Raw genomic sequence first — 17,028 nt, 5'->3', positions numbered from 1 at the left:
TTAACTCATCAAGTAGAAAAGGACCATACCGAAATCGAAAACATGAAATTTTTAATTACTGAAATATGCAGTAATCTTGAGACTGCCAAAGATAATAATATTGACGAAGGTACAGAGCGTTCACATCGTGAACACAGTGAAGAATCGATATTAGCTAATCGCGTATCCAATACAGAAATGCGGATACAGGAAATTACTAAACGGTTATCGGAATTAGATAATAACGAGAACATTTCAGGTAGCAGAGGTAATAACATAATCAGAGACAACAGTCGCATCGAATTTGCTAGCACGGAAGACAACAATATGAATAAAGCAATCACGGCAAGCCAATCCGATGCAACTCCGTCTCTGCAATCTAAACAAAATCCGACTATTTCTCTCGCAGAATGTCTGGATGACATAACGACAAATTCAAATGTAGCAAGGCGATCTCCTGTATTCAAACCAGGAGGCGAACTTCATCCTATAATCTTTATAAAAGCTTTTGAAACATCATTATCTTCTAAATGGAGTAGTGAAAAACGCATTCAATTTGTAATAGGACATTTAGAAGCAGAAGCTGCGGAATGGGCAGTACTGCATAGAAATGAATTCAGGGATTGGGATGATTTTGTTAAGCAGTTTAAACAAAATTATTGGTCAAGACGAAAACAACAACACTTAACTTTAGAGTTGTTAGCCCCACCTCCATATTCTAAACGGTGGAGAGGTTATAGGAATTATTTTGAATGGAATTTAAACCGTGCTAAATTAATTGAAAGTCATCTAATACGAGTCCTAAGTAGTAGGTTACCGTATTACATAAAGGAAAGAAAAATGTTATTCTACGAATTATACAGAACCTTAATAATGGGGACGAAGCAGTTAACACCCGGGGTGTGTGGTTATATTTTAACGACTTGTTGTATTGGAAAGCACAGAGGGAACACCAGAGATGGAAAATTTGCATTCCGAAAACTGTTGTGGACGAGTTAATTACTTATATTCATGAAGGTTACGGGCATTTTGGAATTCATAAATGTATTAAACATCTAATGAAGTATCATTATTTCAAAAATATGTCACGTATTGTGAGAAGTATTATTAGGGCTTGTGAAACCTGTCAAAAGGTTAAAGTTAATAACAAATCCAAGCGTTATAAATTATATGCTGTAATTCCTCGAGGTTTGTGGGATCTACTATCATTAGATTTTTTCGGCCCTCTGCCTCGGAGTTCAGGAGGATTAACATATGTGTTTGTTGTAATGGAATGTTGGTCCAAACATGTGAAACTGTATACTTTGAAACGAGCGAATACAGCAAGCGTTGTACGCTGCCTCACCCGAAATTACTTTGTTAACTGGGGCATTCCTAAACGACTTATGTCTGACAACGGTAGTGCCTTTATTAGTCAAAGATTTCAAGATATGATAAGACAATATGGAATCAAACATATCTTAATTTCGAAATATCACCCTCAAAGTAATTTAGTAGAAAGAGTCATGAAAGAATTAGGACGATTATGTAGAACTTATTGTGCACATAAACATACTCGGTGGGCCAAACTAATGCCTGAATTCGAAAAGATATTAAATGAATTGCCTCACCTAACGACGGGATTATCACCTATAGAAATTTTAGGCAAACGAATTATAGGTGAGCCTTTACTAGCTGCTTTACCTTGGCCACCAGTAAATGAGATCCAACAATGTATCCCAGACGAAAAAGTTTGCGAACAGATTGTAAAAAATGCCGAACGGAGAATTAAAAGTTATAATCAACAGGCTGTAGAACCCTCATTTCAGGTAGGAGGCCTTGTGTTAGTACGATCTCATCCTAAAAGTTCTAAGATCGATAAGGAATGTAGAAAATTCTTCTTTATCTTTGAAGGTCCATATGTTGTACATAAGATTGTACATCCCAAAGCATTACTTCTTATGGAACCTTCATCAGGTGTAATTAAAGGATTATATAGTGTTGATCAAATGAAACTCTTCATTCCTAAATAAGTTAATATTTAGTATATGTTACATACGGAAGAGCGTTCATAGTTTATTCATGTGAAGTTTTCGTGATAGTTACGTATTATTTCAAAGAATAGAACAGAAAGCTTAAACAAGTGTTCCACAATAATCTACTGGTACTTCAAAAAGAGAAAGATAACCCAAAGGGGGATTTATATGGAAGAAATTTTGCTCTTAGGTCAAAAGGAATTTTGCATATTTTAAATTTACTCGGATAGTAGGAACCAAAGGGGATGGTTAATAGTTTTAGGGACCATGGGCGTCCAGAGCTATATGGCTCACGAGAACATAGCAGAGTGCCTTTAATAGAGGTTTGCAATAGTGTTAATATAGAACACACCAAACGGGGCTCTCTCGCTTGTTTCTCCTAAATAAATGGCCATTACCCAACAAGGTGTCCGAAGGTAAAGAAAGCCGTGCCGAGATTCTAAAGAGAGTTTTGCTTGATTTCTTCTTGACCTCAGGCATAAATAAGGCATTAGGGAAAAGAATGACGTAAAGTAAATAGTACTATTAGTTATTGTGAGAAACGTATTAGTAATATACATTTTTGGAAAGAATAACTCTAGTAAATAAATGAAACTGGAACTAATCTATCACAATTTGAACGCTCTGTCCTAATGTACAACGTTAAAGAACGTACTAAATTGGTATTTATTAGCAACTATTAACTGAAGAGGAGCAATCTCCCTATATTCGGTTACGAATTACAATAATAGCACAATTAAGAGTAAATGAAAAATAGTCACAACAATATCGTATTAAAAGGATTAAATCTATCTAGTAGCAAGGACTCTAGGTTACGTAAAATGTGAGGAAAATGTATTAACAGTTAAATATTGTATATTGAAAAGTTTTAATTTCGGTTAAAACCTGACAAACTGAGCTTGTGGGTGGGGTATGTAGTGGGACGAAATTAAACGTCACCCATCCACCAAAGTCAGCCCAGTTTGCAGGTGACTATAAGTTTAATTTAGTTTTGTTTATGTGTTTTCTTATTATTTGTAATAGATATGAATTATCTAAAGGTTTTGTATTTTTTTTTTATGTGTTTCATGTACGGAGAGATCGGCGCAACGAACGGGGACAGCATCTTCGTTGCCGCGACCAGAGAGGAAATTGCTGGCCGCTATACGTCGCGGGTCGACAGCCAAGGAGCAACAGAAGATCCTGGAACCGAGTTGTTGCGTCGTGTTTCTAAAAAATTAAAAATGAATTTTTATACTCTTTTTGTACAACAATGACGTCATAATGATCTTAACCTTATTGAAAAGTTAGTCACTGTCTGTCAACGCTCAAGTTCACATCTGTATGTGTAGGAAGCTAATAAAATAGTGTATGCTACTAAAGTTGAAACACGTGTCTTGAAGATTTATTTATGAAGAGTTATGTGAACGGATTAATAATATATTTGACAAGATTATTGATTCAGACAGCGTTGGCCGAAACTTTGAATCTAAAAAGTTTATTTAATGTGTGATTCTGATATCGATTAGATCAAGATAACGTGTGTCGATATAATTTTCTGAGGAGAAACAAACGAACTTTAAATTCGAAAAAGTTACGAAAACCAATTGGCCCAAGTGATGTAATTCTCTGCACACGACTCAACTGATGTTTTACAGTTTCGTTCAAGAACCATTCTATGACAATTTAAAAAGAATATGAATCATTTTTGAAGTGGGTTGTAACTGACGTAGGTGACGAAGTCTGCACATGGTCATATATCAAACGAAAACTAAATACGTCGTTACACCACACCGGCCGTTTTGCTTCATCTCGAGATTCATCACCGTTTTGGACCATCTTTCCGTTCGCGCTGTTGATACTACTTGTGCTTCGCCTGCTTGAGTAGCCCTTTCCGAGAAAGGATCGTCGTTTTACATCGATTGATACTGCTCTCATTGGCCGGCAATGTATTCAGGCCTACAGCCCTTGGATGTGTACTTTCTGTACTTTTTTTTCTTCTAGGAGAACCAAATTCACGTAAGAAATGATACGTGGTTCCAACAGCATGATTCCTCGGTCCAATTCTTCTGCAAAACCCTGCTATTTTGCTTTTTTAAAATAAAAAAGTCTTTAAAAGACAACTACTTCGGGTCTGCCAGCCGCACTGACTATGCAAGTGATTGGTCTGTGTTGGGTCCTTGGTATCGCTTTTCCCCACAGTTTCTGATTTCTTGCCAGTTATTTGTCACTAACAAAGATATTGTCCGGGTTGTATCGTCGGTGCCACCTTCCATTGTTGAAGGATGTGGGCTGTTTCACGTATTTCAAGGTCTGAGACCAGAAATTTCTCTAGCTCTAGCAATCGTGGGACGTTGTCAAGCCGCAGTAGTTCTTCCAGTGATTCCCAGATATTATGAGTAGGATTATGTCGAGCACACTAACTACGGTACTCATCTCACCATCTCGCTTTGTAGTATGTTGTGCAACGACGAAACAATGTCCAGACTAATTCTGTCGTCGATAAAAACAAACGAATTTAATGCTAACAGCGTACTGTAAGCCAAAGAAAGGAACAAGGATTTTAGAGTCGTAAAAAAAGCCACTTTGGGTTTTAACTTCAGGTCAGTACACTCCAGAATGCTTACTTTTGAATTCATCCATTAAGGTGATATAGGAATGTTTCACCCGCAAATATCTATTTAACATTCTCTGCGCTCTCTCTCTCTCTCTCTCTCTCTCTCTCTCTCTCTCTCTCTCTCTACACGTAATTTATTTGGCAAGGAGCCTGAGCCTTTACTGTGTCGTGTTGCTAATAGCACGTGCACGGAGGTAACCTTCACAACAGTGGCTGTGGACAGTTTGGGCTAATACTTTCCGTCCTGTTGCTGCTAGGAGCTCTTGCGTCCGTTTTCTACCTGGATTTTGCCGCCTGTTTCGGTGGGCTGTGAGGAAGTTTTTCGAGCACGACCTTGTCCTGACGTTCTTCGAATACTTCCCTTTGTCTAGAAGCGACTCTATAGCCGTGAAATTACTCTTTGAGACAGTCCATTGCATTTACTGCGTCGCACTGTGACCAACCAGCGTCTGATCGTAACAGTGGTTTGGCGTATCATAGATTCAGCTAAATGAGACATGTAAATCATTGCACCACCGCCACTAGCATCGAAGAGAATGGTACCACTGAATGCAGACGACTCTTGAAGCTGCATTTCATATTTCCTCGTTTAGTCACGCGACTAATTGTTCGGACAGTGTAAGGGGAACGACTTTCCTCGTCTTCGTGTTTCAATACTGAACGATAGTACTCCAAAGTGATACGGACAATATTTTACAAAGGAGATCAACATGTATTTCGAGTAATAGCATAATTGTATTGGTCAGTGTATTTCACATAGATCCGCTATAGTCTATGACTTTCTGGTGTGTGTGTGTGTGTGTGTGTGTGTGTGTGTGTGTGTGTGTGTGTGTGTGTGTGTCAGCTGGACAACAACAGGTGATTTACGAAAGTATCTTAAGCAATTCTTCGGGACTACTACATACTACCAGTCTTCTGTTAAAATTATGTTCGGTGTATAGATGCCCGAATATAGTCCGTGCCTCGGCATGCTTAATAAACTGGGCTTCACCGAATACGCTGGGGGAGAGGTCACGCAGCAAGATCTGATAAATCCAATACCGATGACTGTACATCACATATCTAAAGCTTATCATACGTCGACGTTTAGCAGTGCAGAAGACCCCGGGCTCTTCTTCCGTTCAAGTGCTGATACCGAATTCCGAGGTCGTAGCTGCAGTGTTCTCAACTTGGAAAACCCTATGTCCTTGTCGCTGGAATTATAACTTATCACCAGCACCTCTTTATCAAGTGCAAGAAACGCGTACCCTACCCCACTACACAGGCAGACGTATTAGTTCATACCACCTATCTACACACACACACACACACACACACACACACACACACACACACACACACACAAGCTCAGATCCTGGGTATGTTCTTGCTCGTTAGTTAATACGCATGCCTTTTACGTTACAGGTACTTGTCAAGAAGGAGTTATTAAGATATAATCGTATCTCCCTCCCAATAACAATAAATAAGAATCTCAAAAGTAGCATTATCGAAAAGTGAAAGCGACTGAAAATACCATTATTTTGAACTGCTGTCTTCCCTCTTCATGAGAAGACGACACTTCTAAAGAACTGAACAGTACCGCAAAAAACCTGACTGACAGTAAACATCGAGCCAACGTTTAGATCAGAAGGGACATCAACACATATTACCAAATTAAAGTCCGTCGCCACGTTTTTCTGTCTGTGTGAAGGCTAGTTTCATGAACTACTGTTAGGGTTGTTTTAGACTGGTTCACGAGAACAGTTTTTTATATAACTTATTATCACTACGCCAATGGCCGTAGATACTGAGTGTTACACGTGCGAAACCGATACAGGCAGATGTGTTACACGTTACAGCTCATTCAGTTCCTTTAATGAGTGTTACGGTCGAATCCTGATGGTCCCAAGTCCACGGCAATGATGTCGTTGGGTCAATATGTGACCACGTAGACACGGTCTGGTGCAGAGCTCCATGTTCAGCAATGTACGCTAAGCGTTGTACCCCGAAACATTTGTGCGTGCACCAGAATTGTGGTTTCAACAGAGATGCCTACTTTACAGAGCAGGCAAGCCTCCGAACTCCTGGTGGTAGTTTCATTGCCTCATAACAGTAGCACGTGACCATTCGATCAGCTTCGCCGTTTTCAAGAAACTCGTTCACAGGCTCTGCGTAATAATAATCTGCCATTTTTCGAAGTCGCTTATCTCAATTGACTTCCCCATTTGCAGCTCATATCTGCGCTAAGGTGATCCCCCCATCAGTGTCTGGTCCGCTTATATACTTTAGTTACCGCGTCAAGCGACCACAATGTTACAAAGCGGAGTCCAACGCCCCGGTGGGCAGTGGTCATAATGTTCTGGCTTATCAGTGTATTCCACTACAGTTTTTACCCTATACAGGCGCCTCTAGTGCCATGGCAGTTATTCTGAGGTCTTAACACATATCGCCTCATTCTACATCCTTCTATAGCACCACATCTCAAACACTTCTATTCTCTTATGTTCCAGTTGTGCCACAGTCCGTGGTCGCTTCCACGCATTGTTGTGCTCCAAACGAACATTGTCAGAAATTCTGTTCCTCAAACTGAGGCCTATGTTTGCTACTAGAACACTTATCTTGCCAGGAAGACCCACATTATCCGTGCTAGTCTGCTTTTAATGTCTTCCTTGCTTCGTCCTTTTCCTTCCAAGGTAGCGGAACTGCTTCATTTGCTTACTTCGTGATCTCCCAGTTTGATGTCATATAAAATACAAATCACGTTTCTGATACTCCTCATTACCTACCTCGTCGTTCGGTTTACTTTCAAGCCACATTCTATGCTCAGTATGGTGTCGATTCCATTCAGTACCCCTCTAAATTCTTCCTTGCTTTTACTCAGAATAGCAATTTCATCAGCGAATCTTGTCACTGGTACCGTTTCATCCTGAATTTTAATCTCAATCCTGAATCTTGTTTTCTGTACTTGCTTCTCCTATATGTGTAAAGGAGCAAAACTGCATCCTTGTCTTCAAACCTTTTTAACTGAATACTTCCTTCATAGTCATCCATTACTGTATATATTGTACATTACCTACCTTTCACTATAGCTAACTCCTTTGTTATCTCACCAAAGTCTCTAACAGCCATCACAATGCGTAGCTAGGCAGACCTGTGTGCTGCCTTAGAAATTCCATTGCCAGAGCCAGAATACTGCCGAGGCGCATGTTACAAGACTTAATCGAGTAGGGTTACCACATGCCATGCCTTGATATCTGGGCCTTCCTACGTGACCGGAGAGGCAGCCAAAAATGGCATTTACAGTTGCTTGTGACCAATATCGATACTGGTATGCATGCTTCTCCGAAGCAATATTGCATCGTTCTTCTGAACAACATGAGCTCTGCAATATTGTATTTATCCGGTCCAGACCCAAACTTACGTATGCCGTCGTTCGTGCCGTGAGTCGTCCACGGATAGCCAAAGCTATTAGGCGACCGCTCTTGTAAAGCGGGAAATTTGGATTCGAGTCCCGGCCCGGCACAAATTTTCCATTGTCATTTGCCTGTGCTGCTTATGGTTGTTCGTATTCGCAACTGCGAATATGTTGCGCGTATTTCATAACGGCTGTAATCGCCACAGTGCCTGTTCCTTCAGACACACATGCATCCCCGAAGGAACATTACATCGTTGTTCTTAACAATAGAGGCACTGCAATGTTTTATGAATGTGTCTACACGGTTGATATGCAACTCTCCCTCAAATTAGCTGGCTGATTTCAATCTTGCCGCTTTACTAATCAGAGGAAACCTGAAGTTCGCCCATTAAATTTGTTGAAGTCAAATGCCTGGAACAGCTGTTCTTAACATGGATGTCTACTGGGGTCTGTATTAGTTTTGCAAGAAGTCTGTCACTGCATTTTGAAATAATTATACATCGGTAGTTGTATACACGGATATCTTTTGAGCAAAAGTATTCAGATGTTTACTTTGGGTTAGTATGAACGAACGATCTGTTAAGTCTACATTTTTGACGGAGTGACGTTTCTTGCATATCTTATCGTCCTTTCGTAGGTTTTGCTTCTATTGACATCAGTCTGCAACAGACTTTGCTCTCGTAGCTAAGAAAAAGTCAGAAAAATTATGAAAAAACGCTAAATGAAGTACTGTAAATATAAATTTATATGAACGGCTTTGGATAAGCAGAGAACAAAAAAATCTAAGTATTACGGCATTTCGAAACTCGAAAGTTACAGAATGTTAAGCGCTACTGCTTTCTTTCTTCTTGTTGAGGGACGAGATAAAAATCTCCCTTTCAGAAATAATTACCTGCATGACCTCTGGTCTGCATCCGATTCCTAAATCTCTCTTATTCGCTGGTCATGTTCCAACGTTTAACTGTGTTAAAACTGCAGCTGCGACGAGAGAAAGAAAAAATATTGAAGTGTAAGACAAAATTGCAGCTACGATAAATTATGAGTATATGAGTGGCATTTTAAATGACAACGATTTTCCAGTCTCCACAGTTTCCTTGTATCTACGGAGATACGAACCTTAACATCAACTCGCGTTACTAGACATAGTCTACAATCTTTTTACGACTCACATCGTTACCACGAATACTTTCCAGAACTTTACTGAACTTTACTGAAAACACTTTGGTTACTGATACGCTTCCAGTCGATGCGAATGAAGTGTGTTGTAACATGAAGTCTCCAGTTCTTTAAAATTTCTTTTTCAATTTTATGGTCTCTCCTGCAGTTCTAATGATCCTGAATCCTTTTATAAAATGATGGACGCAATTTCATACATTTCTTACAAAGTGAAGACTAGTTATCCCTACTGTTCCACCTCACATTCCTGTACACTTTTCCTTAGAGAGGAAATTCTGGCCAAACGCAAAATCGCTAGCGGGGCAGAAGGCTTTTATTCAGTGACTCGTCGACAAGTCCGGAGTGGTAATAGAAGAGAGCAAAAGGTAAGACGAGATTTTAAATTTCGCGTTTAAGAAATCGTGTGCCCCGAAGCTATTCGGACGTTCAAATTGATATAGGACCTAGAGAACATCGAAACATCTAGTTATGCTAAATATGGGCCCTGACAGCAATTTCTGACGCTAGGGACGTTTTACAAGGAAGTTAGTTTAGCATACTAATTATAGCAATGGAATTCACAGGAACTGTTCGCGCTACCCATGGCCTGTATGCACGCAGTACATCGTTGGACCATTGATTGTCGTGTCTGTTAAACGATTCCTTTCATGTTCCTTAATGGTACCAGCAGCGACGCCAATTCTAGCGACGAGGTCTTGTTTCTACAGCGGTTCCATACACCAGCTGCTTCATATAACCCTAGAGAAAAAAACCCAGACACGTGAGGTCAGGTGATCTGGGTAGCCAGCCCACAGGCCAACATCGGCCGATACAGCAATTCCTGCCGGCCGGTGTGGCATTGCGGTTAAAGGCGCTTCAGTCTGGAACCGTGTGACCGCTACGGTCGCAGGTTCGAATCCTGCCTCGGGCATGGATGTGTGTGATGTCCTTAGGTTAGTTGGGCTTAAGTAGTTCTAAGTTCTAGGGGACTGATGACCACAGAAGTTAAGTCCCATAGTGCTCAGAGCCATTTGTACCATTTTTGAACCAATTCCTGAAGGTAGCTCTCAGATGATTCCTCACAACAGTGCTGAAATGGGCTGGTGCCCCATGGTGCTGAAAGTACATCCTTTGTCTAACGTTCAGAGGTACAACCAACCAGTACAAGTACACTAACTAGTTTTAAATGACTACTCATCCCCTGTCGGCGACACCGACACAACAACTTATATCAACACCACTAGCAAAATATTCCCTAAAATTAAAGGTTGACTTCAGAGACCGTATGTTCCTTGCCGAAATATATTAGTTTTGATGTTTCCCATCTACGTATTAATTTGAACGAATAGTTTAGGAACATCTTGTATATGAATAGACTATCAGACATACTGGATTAGCAGCAACCTGTGAATGCTTTGTGATGACGCTGTAGTACGGAAATGTGCCCTAGTTGAGTAGCTGTCTGAGGATACAGGATGACTTAGTATTTCCATTTATTGTTATGAATGGTAACTTACTCAATGTTGAAAAATGTGTACTAAAGCAGATGAGTAGAAGAACCAATCCTGTAGCGTTGGAATATAGTGTTGGTTATGTGCTACTTGACACAGCCACGTCGATTAAATATGTAAGAGTATCGTTGAAAGCGCTATGAAATGAAAGGAGAACGTTAGATTGATAGCAGAAGGCGAACGATCAGCAACGGTTTATTGAATAATACTGGGGAACTGTAGCTTAGCTAACAAAGAGAACGCGGTCAGAACACTAGTGCGACCCATTCTAGGGTTGCGCACCAATGTCTGGAATATTGGGATCCTCCTCCTCCCCTCCCTCCCTCCCTCCAAAAAGGTGGGATTGAAGGTAGACATCCAAGCAATTCATCGGTGGGCTACTAGATTTGTTCGATCAGAACGCTAGTATTAGGGAGACGGTTCGTGAACTCAAATAGAAATCCCTGGTGGGGAAGATGTACTTTCCATGAAACACTATGAGAAGATTTAGATAACTGGCATTTTGGCTGACTGCAGAATGATTCTGCTGAAGGCAATGTACTTCTCTCTGAGGGAGTGCAAGGAGGAGGAGGAGGAGGAGGAGGAGGAGGAGGAGGAGAGAAATTAGGGCTCGCATGGAGGAATCTAAACTCTTTTTTCCCCTCACTCCTTTTAGAGTGGAACAAGAAAGGGAATGACTAGTAATGGATTTGGTACCCTCCGACATCCAGTGTATGGCAGCTTGCGAAGTATGTACGTAAATGTGGATGTAGACGTAATAAACAAGGTGACCCGAAAGTCCGTTAACATTTGAAAATTCAATAATTCAAGGAATAATGTAGGTAGAGGGTTGAAAATTGACACATGTTTGAAATGACGTAAGGTTTTACTGAAACCAAAGAAGCGCACAAAACAACCAACAGATGTGGCTTCATACGATACAAAATCAACAGTTAGCATAATAATTGATTTTTAGCAAAGACGATATTCTTTGTAACAACTGCTCAACATGTCCGCCGTCATTCGTCGACAATGCCTGTAGTCGGAGGACAATTCTGTGAGCTGCGCAGTTCAGCGTTGTCAGTAGGTATGGTGTGTTGTCTTTAAGCATCCATAAGGAGGTTGGACGATCACGGTAGACTTGCGACTTTAGGTAACCCCACAACCACGAATCACACGGCTTGAGGTTTGGGGACTTGGGGAGGCCAAGCATGAGGGACGCCGCGGATCATCACGTGATCCAAACGATGTACGCAACACATCTTTCACACTTGTAGCAGTATGGGGTTGAGCGCCATCCTGCATAAAATTCATACCCTCCAGCGCATGCATATCAGCCAAGTTAGGGGTGGTGGGATTGCCTCTCTCACTGCTGCTCGTTTTATACGCGATTCTCATGCGGCGCCACTGACTTGCTGTCCAGCGCCATCATTTGCCAGTTCCTGTGCTCGTTTTTTGTTTCAATAAAACCCAATGTCATATTTATCTCGTTACCTATATTATTTCGTGAATCAGTGCGTTTTCAAATGTTAACGGACTTTTGGGCCACCCTGTATAACAGCATTATCATGAATACTTTAAAAGTACTCAGTACGGCATCTAGTTTACAAATGTGAATTGTTTGAGAACTACTTTTCAAGGGATCTGGCATTTCAGAACAATTGAAAAGGGTCTACTCTTGAAAGAGATTCAGAATCTCTGATTTAGAACGTAATCCGAAGTACGGGACTTTCTATCTTCCAATAAATCTGGGAACGAAAATACTGGAGCATCTAGTTAACGAACTGGAAACACATTTCGACAGTGCATTAGGTTTTATGGCCCATCACATCACCTCTGCTCCTCAGAGCAGAATCCAAATTGCCCTGTTCGCACTGAATGACAACAGGAATCGTGTGTTGTGGCGCAATAGTTATGGCACTATACTTACATTAAGGAGAAAGCTATTTTTCTAACACCACTGAATACCGTTTTAGGTTTTTCGTTGTTCCCGTAGCTGACTTCAGGCAAATGGTGGGTTATTTCTAAAATTTCTGGACGTTGTCCATCCACATCCACATCCATATCAGCTAGTGCTCAGTATCTGACGGCATCAAGATTGACGACATATTACCTTTCTGCCTTGGTAGGAACAGTAGTGGTTCTCTGAGACAATCCAAACGAATTCCATTTTTTTGGAAGCAGAGCTCTCGACGAACCATGAACTTAAACAGCAACATATTACAGTCTTAGAATGAAATATTTGTAATGCAGTTATCCTACTGGAATCGTTGATATCTGTTGCCTTTGGAGCTCAGTATTACGTAAATTGGAAGGTTTTTAAGTTGGCAGTGTTTCCCCTCTAGTCTCAGGCAAAGTAAAAGAAAAATGATGAGTCTTTTTGAAATTCGACATTACTCAGTTAGATAAAAGTCTGAAAACTACTCTTATCTGTGACTTTTTCGGACTCAGTTGAATTTGGTGTGTTTCATTTTTGAGACTAAGTTAAAAATAACAAAAATAAATGAAAAAATAAATAAAATAAAAATCACTACAACTGCAATTATCTGTTTACTGGAAAAGTGTTTTGCTGTTTATAACGGGAATGCACTACTTTAAAGGTTTCACTCTTCTGCGGTAATTAAAAGAATGTGTTACTTTTCTTCCTAGCAATATCAGTATCATATTTCAAGACCAGGAACTTGTTCCGTGCAGATACTGACACGAAGTCCCCAGGCGACTTACCCATGAGAAGCCGATGCATGCGATGGCTCCGCACAGCATGTCTGCAACGATGGCGGGGTACGAGTTGGCCGTGGGGAAGTATGCGTGGAACCGCGGCGACTGCCAGTGCGTGACCTGCACAACAGACACACACCGGATCTTCAGTTGCGTTAACCTAATTATGCTTTAAAGCTGGTCACATCTTGGCCCATGTTCTGGGCGCCAAATAATTATGTCTGCAATAAAGGTTTAATAAAAATACACATTGAGAACTGAATTTAAAGAAATGAATTTAGGAAAAATAATTTTATGGGATTAGTTTATGTTACATGATGATCATCTGGCCAATGGGGCAGGTCCTTCAATGGTTCAGCATTCTCCAATAATCCCGGTTTTCTGCCATCGTCTTCGTATGTATTTCTTTTGATGACGTCAATTAGCTGGCAGATGCTTCTTTCTCTCGTCCTCTTCCTAGTCAACATTACTTATTACAGTCCCTTCTCATTTAGCCAGTTTTCTCTCTTTTGTTTCCAATATTTATCTGTTCTTATTCATCCTTTGTAACAACCTCATTTTTTATCCGTCCATAAAAATGCATTTCAAAGCCTACCCAGTTTTCTCTCTTTTGTTTCCAATATTTATCTGTTCTTATTCATCCTTTGTAACAACCTCATTTTTTATCCGTCCATAAAAATGCATTTCAAAGCCTACCCAGGAAAATAAATCTGTGAAAATAAAAGTAATTACACGAAAGGAACAGCGCAGAGAGCCCACCAGCAAGCCTGGGACAGATACGTTAGTAACATGGAATATGATATTCGTGGTCATCAGCACATAGTATAAGGCTTTGAAAATGTCAAATAAAACAAAAGAATACAACTTGTCTAAATAATATTGCGAAAGGAGGGTAGATCAAATACTATAAAAACCTGTAGTGTAATGCTAACATAGAAGAGAAGAAAGGAATAATATCCAGAAATATAAGTAAAAGGCCTAGGTGACATCATAATGAAAGAACTTACTGCAGCCTTGAAGACCTTAAAAATCGAAAACCAAAACGTTTAGATGAAATTAATGAAAAATTAATTAAATGCCTTTGATTGTTACTGCACTGTAAACTGTTACGTCTGTTTAACACGTGCTGAAAAAAAGATTTACCACGAAATTAGAAGAAAGCAAAAGAAATACATCGATATGTAAGATATTTTTTTTTCCTTCTATGTGAAAACTACAGAAGGATAAGCTTACGGGACACAGCTTGTAAATTTCAAGGAATAATTTTAAACGTAAGACTGAAAACAACAGAAGAATGTTTGTTAGTGGAAGAACAGGTGGGATTTACAGTGTCGATAAATTACTGACGTTTTATTTCAAGGAAGCTTATTGAACAGCAGAGAATTTAACAAAGACAGCTATTGATTTTTTTACAGCTATTGGTTTTTATAGTTTTTGAGAAAACTTTTGATAATGTGGTTAGAGAAAAGTTATGGAGAATAATGGAGCACAGGTTACGCTTTACAGTTTATATCCGTCATCGAATGTCTGTATAAAGGAACAACAATAACCAATACAATTACAGTAAATAAAAGGAGTAAGCCAACGCTGTAGTTTATCCCCTACACTGTCCAATGTTTTCACTGGCATGCAGTCTGCAGATAGTTGCACATAAACAATTCAGTAAAGATAAAATCACTCTTACGTGCTAATGACCTTAAATTGATGTTTTTCGAGAGATGACCGTTTATAAAAAGCAATTTACGAACCTAATAAAATAGTCACAGAATATAATACGAAAATATCTTCTATTAAACCTATGTCAATGGCATTTTGTAGAAAAATAGCAGTGAGAACCAAGACAGTTGATGAAAAAACAATAGTGTAGGTGGAATATTCGTACGTCTTCAGGATAATATATCGTACGAATACGAAGTTCTACAGAGTAAGTTCAATAGATTTGGGATTGTATTTGGAACAACTAACAGAACTTGAAAAGCATAAAACACTGGAAGAAACACGACAAATTGCGTAAAACAATCGCGTTGCCAACCCTATTGTAACGATGTGAATCGTGGTTACTGAATGACAGACAACAAAAACAAGGACAAGCACTAGAAATGAGCTTTCTTAGAGGATTTAAGGGATGTGAAAGAGCAGGGATAATATGAAATGAAAATATTCGAGGAGTTGAAAATCTGAAATGTGAAAGAGCAACTGGATGAAAAAAAGAATTGGAGTGAACATCTGTGAAGAATAGGTCCAGAGAGACTACCACGTCAGATAAAGATTTCAATACCAAATGGGAAAGAGAGACCCTGGAAGATCGAGAAATAGATGGTATCCGTAACAAATCACAAGTGGTCTAATATGGAAAGTGTAGAAGACGAAATGTCCAACTCTTCTCCCAGTTTTAATATCTTCTGTCTAAACGGGTTCAGTTAATTAATTGAGCTGGGCGGCAGGTTGGTTGCTAAAATCCTGATAATGTTCTTAAAACTGAGATGCGGAAATATGAGGCTATCGGGCAATGAGGCATCGAAGATGGTATGAACAGGTTTTTGATCCTCGCAAGATTGGCACAAACAGCACGATAAAATCTTTTCTACACGATGACTTAGGAGCACAAACATTTAACTACTGCTCACAGTGCAAATTTCTCCTGAGGCTTTTTGCCAGAGTTGCACTAGACACACATGTTCTACGGGATTGCAGTTATAATGTTTATAGCGGCCAGGACTGGGTAGATGATGAATTGACGAGAGTGTAATGGCGGCCAGAGGATGGTCAACAACTTATGAGCAGCGACCAGCTCCTGTGACTGCAGCCTTCCATCTAGTGTCAACAGCTTGGGAAGACTGCGACCTATCAGCAGTACAATGTGCACTCGGTAACTGGCAAGGCTCGGTGGTAACGACAGCTACTGAGCCATCCTGACTCCTTGAAGAGCACGACAAACCAAGCTCTTCAAATGTACTTCTGCAACGGTGCAACTGAACAGTACTGTCCCATAAGGTTTTGTTGCCATTGTTCTTCCTTTCCCACTGGTGATTCTCAATAGCTCGTCTGCCGTACGTTCTGGAGCCAGTAGGGTGTGGTATTATCAACTCGTAGCTACCGCTGAAGTCTTCTTGGTGTCACTTGGTTCATTCGTCAAATAAATTCCCCCCAGAAACACGTTGCAACAGAAATTGAACCCACTAACTAAGGAAAAATTACTTCATATCCATTTTTCATCTACCATGACACGGAAACTTCGATCTAAATGACAAAAGATCCGTCCCCTGCCTGGAGTGTCAGTCTGTGCAACTCATTGGGATTCTGGGAGTCACTCCGTATTCCAGATTGTTAATACACTCGACAGTGACAGCTGCATCTTTCAAGTTAGAGAATCGGAAGTGATAGCCGTCCTCTGTCGCATCCTTGAAGCACCATAAGATTAGAACTATCCTCCGGTTGTCACAAGTCAGTGTTTGGGATGGTACGCTTTTAACGAGTAATGTTGAACATTGAACGTTTATGGGATTTCGTGGGTTGGCAGCTCGCTTGTGAGCCGAAAATAGCAGAAAGTAATACTACTCGTTGGACTCTTACAGAATGTAGCATGCCACTGACAAACAGATTCAAAGACTAATTCAGTATGGCGAAATGTAGAAACTCTAAAGTTCGCACAGCGGCTAAATCAAATGCTGGTGCTCGTGA

The 17,028-nt window shown here is 40.2% G+C and overlaps 1 protein-coding gene across 2 annotated transcripts in view; it reads right to left on the bottom strand.

Moving 5' to 3' along the window:
• The window catches only part of LOC124798305 (aromatic-L-amino-acid decarboxylase), a 210,872-nt gene that overhangs the window by 100,831 nt on the left and 93,013 nt on the right, over positions 1-17,028 (bottom strand). For both annotated transcript variants that reach the window (XM_047261642.1, XM_047261641.1), the window contains exon 4: positions 13,354-13,467. In XM_047261642.1, the coding sequence (XP_047117598.1) occupies positions 13,354-13,467 (114 nt within the window). The remainder of the gene's footprint in view (positions 1-13,353; positions 13,468-17,028) is intronic.

This window comes from Schistocerca piceifrons, chromosome 5, assembly GCF_021461385.2.
Source record: "Schistocerca piceifrons isolate TAMUIC-IGC-003096 chromosome 5, iqSchPice1.1, whole genome shotgun sequence".
NCBI classification, from domain to species: Eukaryota; Metazoa; Arthropoda; class Insecta; order Orthoptera; family Acrididae; genus Schistocerca; species Schistocerca piceifrons.
This window is presented reverse-complemented; position numbering and strand designations above follow the sequence as displayed.